Source organism: Camelus bactrianus, chromosome 35 (genome assembly GCF_048773025.1).
Source record: "Camelus bactrianus isolate YW-2024 breed Bactrian camel chromosome 35, ASM4877302v1, whole genome shotgun sequence".
Taxonomy (NCBI): domain Eukaryota; kingdom Metazoa; phylum Chordata; class Mammalia; order Artiodactyla; family Camelidae; genus Camelus; species Camelus bactrianus.
This window is the reverse complement of record NC_133573.1, coordinates 19,621,891-19,636,262: the sequence shown is the minus strand read 5'-3', so window position 1 is coordinate 19,636,262 and position 14,372 is coordinate 19,621,891. Positions and strand designations below refer to the sequence as shown.

General features: G+C 45.0%; 1 protein-coding gene across 18 annotated transcripts in view; it reads left to right on the top strand.

The window, feature by feature from the left end:
* Nucleotides 1–14,372, top strand: part of KIAA1217 (KIAA1217 ortholog) — a 673,163-nt gene that overhangs the window by 627,271 nt on the left and 31,520 nt on the right. For 15 of the 18 annotated variants that reach the window (XM_074358470.1, XM_074358469.1, XM_074358472.1 and 12 more), the window contains 3 exons: nt 3,954–4,058; nt 4,567–4,616; nt 9,497–9,663. In XM_074358470.1, coding sequence (XP_074214571.1) covers nt 3,954–4,058; nt 4,567–4,616; nt 9,497–9,663 — 322 coding nt within the window. The remainder of the gene's footprint in view (nt 1–3,953; nt 4,059–4,566; nt 4,617–9,496; nt 9,664–14,372) is intronic. The other 3 variants (XM_045505033.2, XM_045505031.2, XM_045505041.2) reach the window with 1 other exon arrangement.

Below are 14,372 nucleotides of genomic sequence, written 5' to 3'. Positions count from 1 at the left end.
GCGCCTAATCCTGTCAGCTAGGTTGGCTGTTTTCAGCCAGCTCCCAGCACTTCCTTGGGATTCATTATAGGGGAATTACCAACCTCATGCCTGCCTTTTAAGAGCCATTAATTTCCTTAGATCCACAATGATAAAGACTTAATTCAGGCTTAATGAGGCCTCGGTCAGTCCAAAGACAAGTACCCAGTCAAGAAATGCTGAAGGTGAAAACTTGAATCAAGAAGGTGTATACAGAGAGTTACTGGCTAAAAACAGCCCCCCAAATGCAGATTTGTTTCTTCCTTCCCTGGACTGCGCCGGCAGAGCGCAGGCCAGGAGCAGCCTGGGTGGTGCTTCATGATCGCAAACACACGGGCTCACCAGCAAGCTGCTTGTAGCAGCAGGAATTTAATCCCGGGATCAGCACTTTCTCTGGATTGGATTTGAATTTTTATTAATATTATGCTTGGGCCCCGAGAAGATTCATTCAGCCAGGCTGACTTATAACACTAAATGACTAGTTAACCATACATACTAATCACATAAATGTGGTTTATGGAACGATATAAAATGGTTTATGAAATCATTTTCAAACTATCTTTTCAACAATAATCATACCAGCCCTAGAATACCTTAAACCAAGCAATATTGGCAAGAATGAACCTAAACATCTTTAATATTCTGGTGATTATCGTACAAAATTGCCACTGCAATAAAATGACAGGGTCGTTTTGATTTCTCTTCTTCCACTGCATTCCTCTTTTTTTCCCCTTTCACATTAAAATGTACTTCATAACATTTCATCATGGGAGAAGCCTGCGTAAGTTTCCAGTTGCTGTAATTTAGTTAAACCATAAAATTGTTTCCAGATTACCAACCATGAAATGGAAAGACAATCTTATTTATGAATTTATAAATCAGATAATCTCCCGCAAATGAATCCTGAAACCAGAAACACTCTGACGATTAAACAGGAGGGAAAAAGTTTTCTCATTATCATGTGTCAAAAGAATTGTATTTTCGTGAAGAGGTCTTGGCCAAGCTGTTGTACACATATGTGCAATCCATGTGTGCGGCACCTGGGGCAGACACTTTTTTCTGGGCAGGGGGAGAGAATTGCTCCCCCTTGACCATCAAGCTTAAGTACACTGAACTCTCGAGGTTCTAACAGATCATGTCTCCTTCCTGGTGGCCCCACTGGTGACACAGCCTGGAGGAAGCCACCCAAGAAGCATCCGTCCCTGTCATCACAGATACAAAAAGGAGAAGCAAATGTGTAGATACCTGGACTGAATGCAGGGCTTTTGCTTGAAAGCATCTGAACCCTCATCCCTGGTAGTTCTGCAGCTACATTCACATCATCCCTGGGGAGTAAGGAGAATGGGTGGTGTTTGGAGGTTTTCTTTCTCTACATCCTAAAACCATTGTCTAGGGGAAGCCAAGTACCTAGTGAGCCTTGAAGGATGCCATAGATACATAGGAAGCCCTGTGGATGCACCAGTCTGTGCTGGACCATTCTGCAGTTCTCACTACGGTGATGAATCCATTTAAGATCAATGTCTTGAATTTGGAATGATGCAGGTGCTTTGTTGCAGTTTTTAATGCTGCTGCCCTCCTTTGCTAGACCAGGTAATGAAAGGTGGTAACCAGAGAGGGACCAGAAAGAACACTGACTTTGCCCTGATTAGGACTGTGCCTAGGCCAGTGCTGGAATCCATCCTGCCATTTCTCTCCTACCAGACTTTGCTTAGAACCGTAGACTTGCCTATCGCTTACATTTCTTGATATTATCGTCCCCTGAGTGTAGTTAACCTTCCTGTCCTACACTCCAGCTTCACAGAACCCATTCCAAACCAGAGCTGTCTAGACCCTAAGAATGTCCTGCCACTATAAAAGAAAAGAAACCCTTTACGTTTGCCTAGGATTGAGTAAGAGCGATAAACTAAATACATCTCAAGGGAGCTCTGAAGGACCCCACTCTTAGTGTCATGAGTTTGGCTTCCAGCACAACTGTGGGAAGAGTAGGGGCCCTCGACAGCATCCACCAGAACTCAGCAGGTCCCCTCAGATGCCAGCCACTCCCCAGGAACCCATTTGTGTGAGTCCACCTCCTGCGTGGCGGGTGGCGTGATCAGCCACCACCCCATCATTTCTCAGGTGCCGTTGCAACTCGGGTCTGACAAAATTGGGATCTCCATTGGGTGTTTACTAACCTGCTTTCCTGAGTGGAATTTCTTACTAGCTTTTCTCTTGACACACGCTCTGCTTTATGGCCAACAGGATGCCCAGAACACAGGTATGACTGAAAATGCACTATAGCTCAGGTTTAGCGTTCACTGCTATGCCTGGAAACCCTTGGAAAGTCACTCTGGATAGATGCAAAGATAGTCTTACTATTTGAGATTTCTTCTTTCCTCACTATTAGAACAAAGAGATCATATTATAAATAGTTATTCTGCCCCCCGCACCCGGTGGGTTTACAAACTTCCACTCTCCAGACTGCATGACTTCCATCCAGGAAACCCCACATTGTGACAGAACCATCCATGTTAAACTAAAGAAAATGCATAGAACTCTGGAATCAGAAGCTTATCATTTGGAAATTAATCTGAATGTTTTCTATGGCACTAAAGGTTATATTCCCAAGGCAAAACGCAAAGCCCAGTAAGTTGTGTATGAACAAAATTACCCTTGAAAATGCTCTTGATTGCCATGAAGTTCAAGATACAGATACAGCATCTCTCATGAAATCCAACATAACCCATAGCCCATTATTTTTTTCTAGTGAAAGAACAGGCCACCATGATTTTTTTTCACGGGGCCCCAGATAAAGTAGTTGGCTTATATTTAAAAGCCACAATGTCTGAATTTGCTGAGTGTAGCACAGAAAGTGTCACTTGCTCCCACTGCAAGAGGCCAATGGGATAGAGGACACCCCCCCCCCCAGTGATGAGTGGTGTCCCTTCTCTGTCTCAGGCTCAGACTAGACACTTGCTGATGGGATCCAATGGTAATTCAGGCGTCCACACTGTTCTGACTGTTCTCCCCTCTTCTTTTATTGCCTTAAACTACCAAGTGAGGATAACTGAATTCACGTGCCACGATGTGTGTCCTGACCTTTGCACTTAGCAGAGGTCAGTCTGTTGTGGTGATTTTATGATGTGTTACAAATAACAGGAATGGTTCCATGACACTGCCATTGACTGAGGCCCGAAAGTGTGAGCCTGTTTCAAAAGCCAGATAAAGCGTGTGTAGCATTAGAGAGCCCTGACCAGACAGGCGTGGTGTCTGTGTGCATAATTTAAAAATTGGGAAGAGTTTTCATGCATGGCTTGAAATAACCAAGTTGTTAGGGGCATTTGTTTTCTGCTTCATCCTGAAAAAGCCCCAGGTTCCCATGACATGGGTTTGAATACCCTTTACCCTCAAGTAAGATTGATTTCAACCCTACTTCTTTGTGCTCTTAAAGAGACATCCACTTGTGTTGCTCTTGGGCGGTCAAACAAGTTTTGCTCTATACATACAACGAACGTCTCCATCCTTTACATCAAAATCGGTCAGCAGCCTCCCAGCTGTGGGGGGTACTGCAGCTCAGAAGTGTTTGCCATGGGGCCCTCGCTGGCCTAGGACCCCGCTGGTGCAGGGGTCAAACAGCAAAAGCAGGGCAGAAAGGCTCAAAAACACAAAGATGCACAAAGAATTACTTCCAAGGGAGAAGCTTTTCTGTTTTCCACGTGGCATCTGCTGGTCTGTCCAGTGTCTTTAGTGAGATCACCGGGTTAATACTAAACTCTGATCATCAAATCTTGAGCTCAGCATGGATTTGCAGCCTCTGTAGCTTCCCCAAGCCAAGTTGGGGTGAACTTTGGTGGCCTCCTAGGTGGAACCCTTTATAACCCTCAGATGATCGTTCACCTAGACAGACCAGTCTGAAAGTCAACAGAGCTTTAACAAACAATTCTCTTGTTTTACAGAGAGAGGATGCAAGCCATGGAGAAACAGATTGCCAGTTTAACTGGCCTTGTTCAGTCTGCGCTTTTTAAAGGGCCCCTTACAAGTAATAGCAAAGATGCGTCTAGGTAAAAAAAGAAGAAAGCAAGCTGATTCAAAATAATTCAATCTGTTTCTCTTTAATTATTAAGATAATTCATTCATTCAAATCGTTTTCTCATAATCATTTCAAGGCTGAAAATATCCACATCTCTATGAATCATGGTTTGTTTGTCTGTCTGTTTGTTTCTGGTAATTCTTGGTCGAAGGTTACACTTTGGCCCAAGAAGGGTAAATGGGCTTCCCAGTGCATGTGGCTTCGTGGACCACTGCGCAGTGGCTGCACCCTCCATCCACGCATCTCCACATCCTCCATCATCTGAAGGTTACGAGTGCGCCTCAGCTGCATTCCACCAGCGGTGTCAGCTGCACACCAGGGAAGCCTCTTCCATCCTGGCCACTAGTGGTGCTGATGCTGAAATACCTTCATTGCTTAATCCCATCACTAGCTGCTGCTGATCGCTTAGAATAGTGGGTGGAAAGGGGGAAAAGGCATTTCAGAGACGGGAGAGATGACTCTCTTTTTCTTTTATTCAGCGAGAAAATGATGAAAACCGCAGCCAGTAAGAACCACACAGACGGTGCAGGTAAGTGTTCTTCGGAGCAGCAGGAGGCCAGGAGGCTGCCTTTGACGCACCCGGGCTTGCTTCCAGACCTATTAATCTCTGCCTAAGTCATCTGGGATAACTCACCACTCCACCACTCCTTCCCTGCTTTATACTGCAATTCCAGATGAGTCATTAATTCAGGGGGCCTGATCCCCTCAGTCCTCTCCCTTTAGTCTTCATTCGTTCATTCACTTACTCATTTATTCATTTATGAGGCCATAAATCCAACAAATACCTGGTCTCGGGCAAGAACAGTGGGCATCACTCAGACGGGGCTGCCTATCTCCTAATCGCATGCAGAAGATGGATCTGGGATGGGTAATTGTACATGTGTGTTGAGTGTTCAGAAAAAGTGCAGGATGCATATTTAACCAACAGGTCTAGCCTCCACCAACGGCATTTCCCTGAGGAAGTAACACAAACGGAGGCCAAAAGGATGAGGTTTGGGGAGAAGCCATCCAGGTAGGGAGCAGAGCCAGTGCAAATGCCCTGGTGAGGAATTTAGTTACTATTCTGAGTGCAGAGGGAAGCCGTTGGAAGGTTCTACACTGAGGGTCTCAGCCCAGCTGCAGTATGTGACTGGTTGAGAAGGGGCAAGAGCTGATAGGCGGCCATCAGGGGTCCAGGCAGGAACAGGTGTCCTTGAACCTGGGCCTCCTTTTAGATGCCAGCACCTCCTCCCCCCACTAGGGAGCCTCAGTTATATTTCCTGTGGACTTTCCTGGTATCCAGGTTTCTTGGATGTAGATCTTATCCTGCAGGCTCAAGGTGGGCCTCTGTCAAGAATATGAAGTCTTCCCTTCCATTGGGTTAGAAGTAGAAATTGTTACCAGGGACATGTTTGGCTACTGAATTACTTAGGAAGCATGTGGCAAGTTGGGTGAAACCCCTCATTTGGGGAAGCCACAGAGTGTGGTGCCACGTGGTGGAGAGAACAGAATTGGGGACTTAAGTTGAGACATCTGTTGGTCCTGGTTCTGCACGAAGTTCAGGCGCTTCAGCTGTAAAGCCAGCAGGGCTGGTCTTCCAGCCTCCCCAGTCCTCCTGGAATTTGTTGGTTTACTTAGAAATCGTTCAGTGACCTTGGCTGCGGCCAGAGAATTATTTCATGGAAATTGCTGAACCTGTCTTCAGAGCAGTTGCCAGTTTGCTTTGGAGATATGTATTCATTTATTTTCTGATCTGTTATGAACTCATGGGGGGAAAGGGGCCCTTACTGAACTCATAGAAACAAGAGAGTGGACTGGTGGTTGCCAGGGCCTGGGGGTGGAGGACATGGGCGATGTTGGCCGAAAAGTACAAACTTCCAGTTAAAAGGTGAGTAAGTTCTGGGGACCAGAATGTACTGATTATAGATAACAATGTTGCACTATACACTTGAAAGCTGCCAATAGAGAATAGATCTTAAATATTCTTACCACAAGAAAGAAATGGAAATTATGTGACGGGATGGAATGGGTGCATTAGGAAGACAGTAATGCAACATGTAAATGTATCAAATCAACACACTGTGCACCTTAAAGTTACACTTTACACAGTGTTATATGTCAATTTTATCTAATACAGATAAACAACAAGTTTATACTGTACAGCACAGGGAACTATATCCAATATCTTGTAGTCACCTATGGTGAAAAAGAATATGAAAACAAGTATATGTATGTTCATGTATGACTGAAGCATTATGCTGTACACCAGAAGTTGACACAACATTGTAAACTGACTGTACTTCAATAAAAAACATATATATAAAAATATATCATGGGCCAGCAAAAAAAAAAAAAATTAATGAAGTTGGGGGGGAATGAAGCTACCAAACACTAAAGCATTCCATTCCTCTGGATTCTATTCTAGAAATAATAATAATAATAATAATAATAATAATAATAATAATAATAATAATAATAATAATAATAATAATAATAATAATAAATTATAAATATAATTATAATTAATGTAATTACAATTATTATTACTTCAGGAAGCATTTAAAGAGTGTTTCCTAAGTGCCAGGCACTGTTCTGAGTGCTTTTTCACGCATGGACTCATTAACTCCTGACGCAGCCTCATGGGATGGGTACACTTATTATTCCCATGTTCTAGATGTGGAAACTGAACACACATCTGTCCACATGTGACCCCATCAACGTGCTCCACCAACCTGTCATTGTATCTCATCTTTTCGTGTTAAGGAGCCCCAGCTTCTTTAAAGAAACGTAGGTTGTTTCATTTCTCTGTTTTGAACAACTTTGCAAGTATCTTTTTCGAAGCATGGGGGAAGGAGCAGGCGTAATTTCTTTGGGATGCATTGCCCCAGGTGGAATCAGTAAGTCCAAAGGGACAAAAAGCTGAGTAGCACTGGCGACACACTGCCAGTTTTCACTTAGGAAAGGTTGAGCCAATTTGCAGTGCCACCGGCAACATGCACATGTGTTTGCTCCCCTGGGTCTCTGCTGGGTTTGGTCTTTCTCATTCTAATGTGTCAGGGCTACATGTGGTCCACAGGGCTTTCGTTGCCATAGCAGCCTTGTACAGTGTGCAAAATATATTAATTCTTCCATAATCTTGGGAAGTGAGCGACAAGAACTATTATTGCTGTTCTGTAGACAAGGATGCAGAATTATTGCAAGGCGCTCATTTGGCCAAGGGTACATGAGAAAGGGAAACCCAGCCTTCCTGTTCCTTTAGGAATATTTGGCTTACCGTGGACATAAGAGAACAGAAGGAGCCTCCCATTTCAAAGGCGTACCATGTGTTTTAGTGTATTATGCCATTTAAACACATAACCCTAGGAAGATGTTAGCCACAGAGCTGGTAAGTTTCACAGCCAGTCTGGCCAACCCTAAAACCCATGTTCTTTCAATCGCAAAAGGACATATTAAATTCCCATCAAATCTGTATGTAGTAAGACTACATCAGGGTGTACCCCGACTGAAGTAAATTACCTATGAGCGGACCTGGCAGGAGGAAGAATAGGCCATGAAGTGCACAGAAGGTGTGTTCCGGGGACCACTGCACCAAATAGGACAGCTGGTGCAGTGTCGTCTTTGTTGGAGAAGTACCTTAAGGAAATGATGTTGTGTGATGTGAGTGTGTGTGCGCGTGCATGCATGTTAAAGGAAAACTTTCGGTTTATTGTTCTCCCCTGAGAACACTTGATCCGAGGTGCTGTGTTAACTCAGACATGCTGCTGTTACAGGAAACGTCTCTGCACAGCCTTTCACTGAGGACCTTCGCAGTTGGAGAACACTCTTTGGGGACAATTGCAGGGATGCCAAATCCTGCTCTTCTGAGGGTGATTTTGATTCTGGTGGAAGGGAGTGGTAATGGCCCAAAGTTGGTCAGAGGCACAACTGGTGATGACAGGAGTGGCCAGTTGGGCTCATAAAGATAACTGAAGGCTCCCTGTCTGGTCTGCTGGGGCTTGCTCTGCAAGGGGGTCGTGATTGCTGGGAGACCGGTTCTCTGGGGACGGGCACCCAAGGAGGAGGAATCTGGGATTCCATCAGCTCTCCGTTGGCATTGCTGGGACCAAGCAAGTAAGCAGAGAGTTTGGGGGCAGTCCTCGCTCACCGGCACAGCCCCCCATAGCCACAGCAGCCACTCAGTCAGGCCTGCAAGGCTGTGTGTTCTGGGAAAGGAAAGACAGGAAGAGGGGCCGCTACTTTGTAATAACTCCAGGTACACAAAGCAACAAAAGGGTTCTGTCGTGCAAGGTCAGCCTAGACTCTTGCAAACCTTCCACTTTGTATCTTACAGGAAAGAGCTGAAACAGGCCTTCCGATGTGTGTGTTTGTGTATGGATGTGTGTTTGTGTATGTGTATATGTGTTGCAGATTCCTTGTCTGCTTCTCTGCTTGAAGCCTGCTCCTTAAAATTGTGTTGCCCTAAAAAGGAGATAGCATCTCCTTTTGATTCCCACACCCTGCTGATCCTGTGACTGCTACTCGGGACCCTTTTGGGGGCATTTTTAAAGCAAACTTGCTCAAATCAGGCCCTGCCCAGATGGACTTGGGAAATACATGAGGATTGTTTAAGTTGGACTCAGGAAGCAAAGTTTATGGCAGCGACAAAACTTTGGGAAGAGTTTAGGCAGAGTTTCATTCTGCTGCCTTTTTTGATTCTTCTCCTAAAGAATATTCACTTCATGCATGATTTTTTTCACCCAAAGAGATGTGTGCAGAGGTCTGGAAACCTGAAGGGATTCAGGAGAGTACCCAATTGTTACTAGTTTCCACTTGGTGCTCAGCCAGATCTCTGCCCAGAACTAAGAGTGCATGTTCTTGGGGTACATCTGCCTGCAGGGAGCAGTCACATTAGCACCCTGTGTTGGGGCCCAGAGTTTTAAAATTCTTTTTTCTATTATAAAATTATATTACTATACAGATTCACAAGTACAAAAAGGAGTAATATAAAAACATAAAACTCACAGAATACTTACCAGGTAGAGTTACTTTTAACACTTTGTCATATATACATTTATCTTTTCTCTATGCAAATCTGTGTGTTTATTAAAGAAGCTGCATGGATGGATAGACAGACAGACAGACAGACAGCTTCCTTAATACGACGTCATGCTGTACATCCTGCTCTGTGATCTGCCTTCCTATAGCACCAGACTTCTGGAACATGACATTTACAGACTGCATATTATAACATTGCATCACCATTCCATAATTTATTTAAACCCAATTACTTCTTTTGGCCCTTTAGAGAAAACTAACATCATTTAAAAAAAATTTTTTTTTTCACAGTGAAGGAAAGAGGCATTTTCAGGGTTATCAGTCATCTGTACTGGGATGCGGCTCACAGCTTCGACTTTCCTTTCTGCCATTCTCAGGGCTGCTCTTTTCTCATAGGAACGCCCCAAGTTCCCGGCGGGAAGACTCTCGGCGCCCTGGAGTCCTCGGGGACACTCAGCCAGCTCCCGCCTGCCAGCACCTCTGCCGTCCATCTGAGCCTGCTGGACATGAGGCGGAGTGTGGCCGAACTCAGGCTTCAGCTCCAGCAGATGCGACAGCTCCAGGTACAGACCTTGTCCCCTGTGGACAGCATCCTCTTACTTAGCTGCCCAAAGTCAGCTTTCTCCTCCTCCCGTCCGCCTCCTCCTGCATCCCTAGCCCCACAGAATCTTCCCGGGCTTCATCCACCATCCTTTCACTGGGATAACTGAGGACCAGGATGCAGGCACCATGATGTCCTGGTTTCCTCTTTTGCACACACTCTTTCTCTAGAGCCTTCTGCTGCAATGATAATTTATCTATACCCTCTTCTTTAAGCTGTGCACGCTTTTGCACATGAAAAAAACATTAAACATCTGGTTTTTGGAGGAGAGCTAAAGGAGAGGAGCCCCATGGAGCACTCGAACAGCCAGTTATGACTTCCTGCTTAATAGTGTTTGGCTCTTTGCTTTTCCTCAGTGAGCATGTGCAAAGGTGCTGTAGGCAGCTAAGGGATTTTTGGGGGGTTTTTTTTTGTTTGTTTGTTTTTTGCAAGGAACCATGATGCATTTAGAAGTAGGAGTTTGGATCAGAGGATGAATTCAGAAGGAAAAGAAGCCATCATGGCTGATTTGAGAAAAAAATCTGCATTTTATTTGGATGGTGTGTGTGTGTTTCACATTATTCTCCTTACCCTTTTCCCGTTGTTGAGGAATATATGAACTACATGGCAATCAGAGGGCAGGGGAAAGTGAGCCTTCATATCACAAATCTTGGTGAACAAATCCCATAAATCTGACAAGGCGGGATAACGTGTGTCCCAGTTCAAAGCAATAAGGAACTGGGGGAGTGTATCTCTTCATGAGATTATATGTCTGCTTCTTCGTGTATCAGCCTCACGCCTCCCTGCCTTTGGTGGCAGGTTAGTCATTAAGGATGTAGTGCTGGCTTGTACTGTGCCCAGGCATCCTCCTTGACTTGGAGATGCTCATAGTCCAGATGTTGGTAAAAGGCAAACACACCCAGGAGCCCATAGCAGCCACACAGGTGTGGCATCCTCAGTGGGATGCAGGCTCTGGTGCCCGTGAGTCCGTTGAGGAAATGGCTTCAAACCACAGCTGCTTTCCCTCTTCAGTTCACTAATACTTGTGCCCTGAATTTTTCACCGCCTAATTAAAGCTAAGAAGGTGAATTCCTCTTGCCCTGTACCTACAGAAGGGAGGGGAGCCTGAGAGCTGGCCCTGAGGTCCCATCGCAGATCACACTGCCCAGATCTCCAAAAGCTACTGTCTCTCAGGCAACGTCCCACACTCCTCGGACATCTCATGCAAATTCACTTAAATCCTCTTCTGAACCATGTCACCGAGGAAGTGCCCCAGTCTTTATAATTGCTTCTCCTTGCTTTGCGATTTTAAAGACACTTTGCAGTGAAATAGTGTACAGGTCGGGCCAAAGATGTGTGCAGAGTGACCAAGTCCAATGCCCACAGTGTCCAGGCGGTAACTTAACGAGTGAGTGGATGAGGGACAATGGCAAGTTGGCTCCTCTAAAGGACAGTCACCCCTCAGCTCCAGGTAGCTCTTAATCGGGTGGAAGAGGCCAGTGTTTCTAGGTGTTTCAATATTTCAGGAGAATCTGGAAATAGATGTTTCATATGAAATATCTGTAATCATTCTAAAAATGTTGGAAAGTAATTTAAAAATCAGTAATTTCATACTCTGCAGGCCAGAGAGGGTCAGTGGGCTCCCAGCTTCTCACCTGGGGGTTTTGGAGGTTAAACCCCATCTCACGCCACTCCTGCCTTTTAGTGCCACCTGCTGGCCATTTGGAAATTGTGCGCTCCTAGGTGGGCGCACAAATCTTTCTGAAAGTGTCGTTTATGTAGGAGTACCTACTGCTTTCAAAAGCGAGCATTTGTTGGTGTGGGGGTGGAGATGGAATGGCTGTAAATACGACCCCTCCCGTGAAGTGTGGTGAATTTGATACCCAGGGGGCGATGTGTGGGCTGTGGCATCACCCTGCCAGGGGCTGGCTGGGAGGGAGGGGTCTCCCACAACTTGCCACTCCTTGTAACCCTTGAACTGGGGAGGCTCAGCTGCAGAATCAGAGCTTCTCAAACAAAGAGGCTCTCCAGTCCAGTGTGGGACACTCCCTTAACCACACAAGTTCCTTTATTGCCCTGAAGCTGGTCAGCTTTCCGGGTTTTTGGAGGAAGGAACACAGAGCAGGCATGCTCTTGAGCTCGGGCTTTGGTGCAGGTCTAAAGCGTAGACGTGCGGGGAAGGGGGAGCTTTGATTCCTAGCCTGGATGCTCTTGTTTCTGCCCCAGTCTCTGTATCCTCTGTACCCCAGCCTGCTTTCAGGGGAGTCTGCTTAAGACAAAACCAGTTTGGAATAATGAAGCCATCTCAGCACATGCATTATACGCCAAAAGTAAAATGCAACCCCAAAGTAATTGTAAGCCCAATAGCAGAGCTACCATCAGAGACCTACGGAACTCTGGGAGAGTCTCAAAAGAACCAAAATTGAAGTAGAAATTCAGATGTTCCTTGAACTGTGTTACAAAATAGTGAAAACAAATGAGTCTGTGCTTGGCAGCCGGCTCCAGTAATGAGATAATTAAATCAACGGGAAAATCCTAGACTGTAAAGCACATCCTATTTGAGCATTTCATTTGCCGGATTGATGGATTATTCTCAGAAGGAGGAATTTGATGTAGACACAGTGGGGTGGGTGGATTTAAATAGGGGGGGAAATGTAGAGGGAGATGGACAGCCTGAGAAGATGATCAAGGTTATTAAAACTCCCTGCTCTCCGGTCTCCCATGCAGTGTTAGCCTAAGGGACCCATTCTTAACCCCTGGAGAATCACCTGAGGCCCTTCATAGAAACAGTGATACCTGAACACCACTGCCAGAGTCTGACTTTGTTAGTGTGGATCAAGAGCCAGGCACTAGTGGTTCTAGAATGTTCCAGGGTGAGAACTGCTGTTCTCAGATACTGTGAACACTCAGTCCGTAGTCCAAGAGATGCCTCTTGGAAATTGAGCTCTCAGTCAGCTATTAGAAGGAGAGAAGCAGAAACACCCTGTAAACGTGAAAAACACACTCAGTGACTTCAAAGCCCAGATGCTAAATATGCGCCTCATTCCCACTGGCTAATCAGACGTGTTCTCTGCTTAGTCATAACTGACACCAGAGCCATATGGACCCTTTATTTTGTTATGTTCCCGCCCCAAGGTAAGAATTGCACCTGCAGTTAGCTGATAGCAATGGAAAGAGAGACAGGTGAAGGTCTTACATCTAACAAATGGACCCTTCAAAAGATGATCGTCTTTTTGTCTATTACCTTTTCTAATATGATTTAGGGAAGAAAAAAAAAAAAGTGATGAGCTACATCTTTTTTTCCCCAAAATGCCACAATACTTGGATTTTACCAGGGTCACTGAGTATCCACCAAAGTGGCTGCAGTTCTGTCCCTCTCTGTGGGTTGAGGGGAGAGAGAACTTTCTGGAAGAGATGGTTCAAGTTCCTTGGGGGCTAGATGAGACTTGGCATGAAGAGAGAACAGCTATTTCCTACATCTCTAGTTCCCACAGTTTTTTCTTGGTCCTTTATCTCCTGCTTCCTGATAAATTAAAAATTGGATTATTTCTGAACTTACTGTTCCATTTTTAAGACTACTGAGAATCTACTATGTCTTCCCAAGAGAGGGAGGAGGTAAAACAGCAACATAAAAAAGAAACATAGCAGTACACAGAGCCTTAGTATTTGAAATGATATAATTCAGTACCGTAGTCTTAAGGTGTCTTTTTATAAGCTAGTGCCTCACAGAAATGCACCAGAGTCTCATTTATCTTCTGACATTAAAAATAACGGTCATGGGAAAGTGTATCCCTGAGAAAAGCATGCAAGAGGAGTGTTTTCCCCTAGCAGGCAGGAATAATAAATGGAACTAGCACAGGACTTGACGATCAGGCTGCCAGACAATGTACCAAGCCCTCAACAGACCTGCACACAGGGACTGTCTAAGATGGGGTAACATCTCCCAGGTAACATGTGGTTGTGAACAGGCATCTTATTCCTTGTTCCCTCAGCCTAGGGAGTTAACCCAAGTGGTCAGGAGTCATTCTGGGGATGGGCTGTCATCATGAAACTTCCTGATTTGTGGCACAACCACTGTTCACTGTCACTGCTGAACAGCAAAATCAGTTCAATTAAACTGGCAAGACTGATAGACGTTACCTAAGAAATCAAGATGAGTATGTGAGGGACATGTCCATCTTGAGGTGGGTGGAATTAGGTTTAGGCCATTTCCTATCTTCTCAATGAAGTTGATATGGATAACTTATTTGGTCCAGTTCAGCTTTTAATAGCCAAAAACGTTATTTCTGTTTATTTTTATAAAAATGTCAAGGCACGGCATTTACAATAAACAAGTTTCCAGAGGTGAAGGGATCAATGCCACCGTACTTGCCTTCCTACCACTGACAGCTAGAACACCGAAAAATAAATAAATGTATGAAACAACTCTATTCAGATACTGGACAACAGACAGCACAGGAGTGTGATCCTTAGAAGAATGGAAAGAAAGGAGGTGAAACATATAAACGCCTCAGCTTTCTGTCTGGGGACAGTTTTTAGATCGTGATGCAGAGGCATAACCCCAACAGCGCACTGACCATCCGACTGAGTTGAAGGTAAAGAGCTGAAGAAGCTAGGATTTTTGGAGTGAAGTGCCGAGTAAGAGGCAGCTCTGTGGAGAAAGAATGATGTAAATCTGTGGCTCTCTTGTCG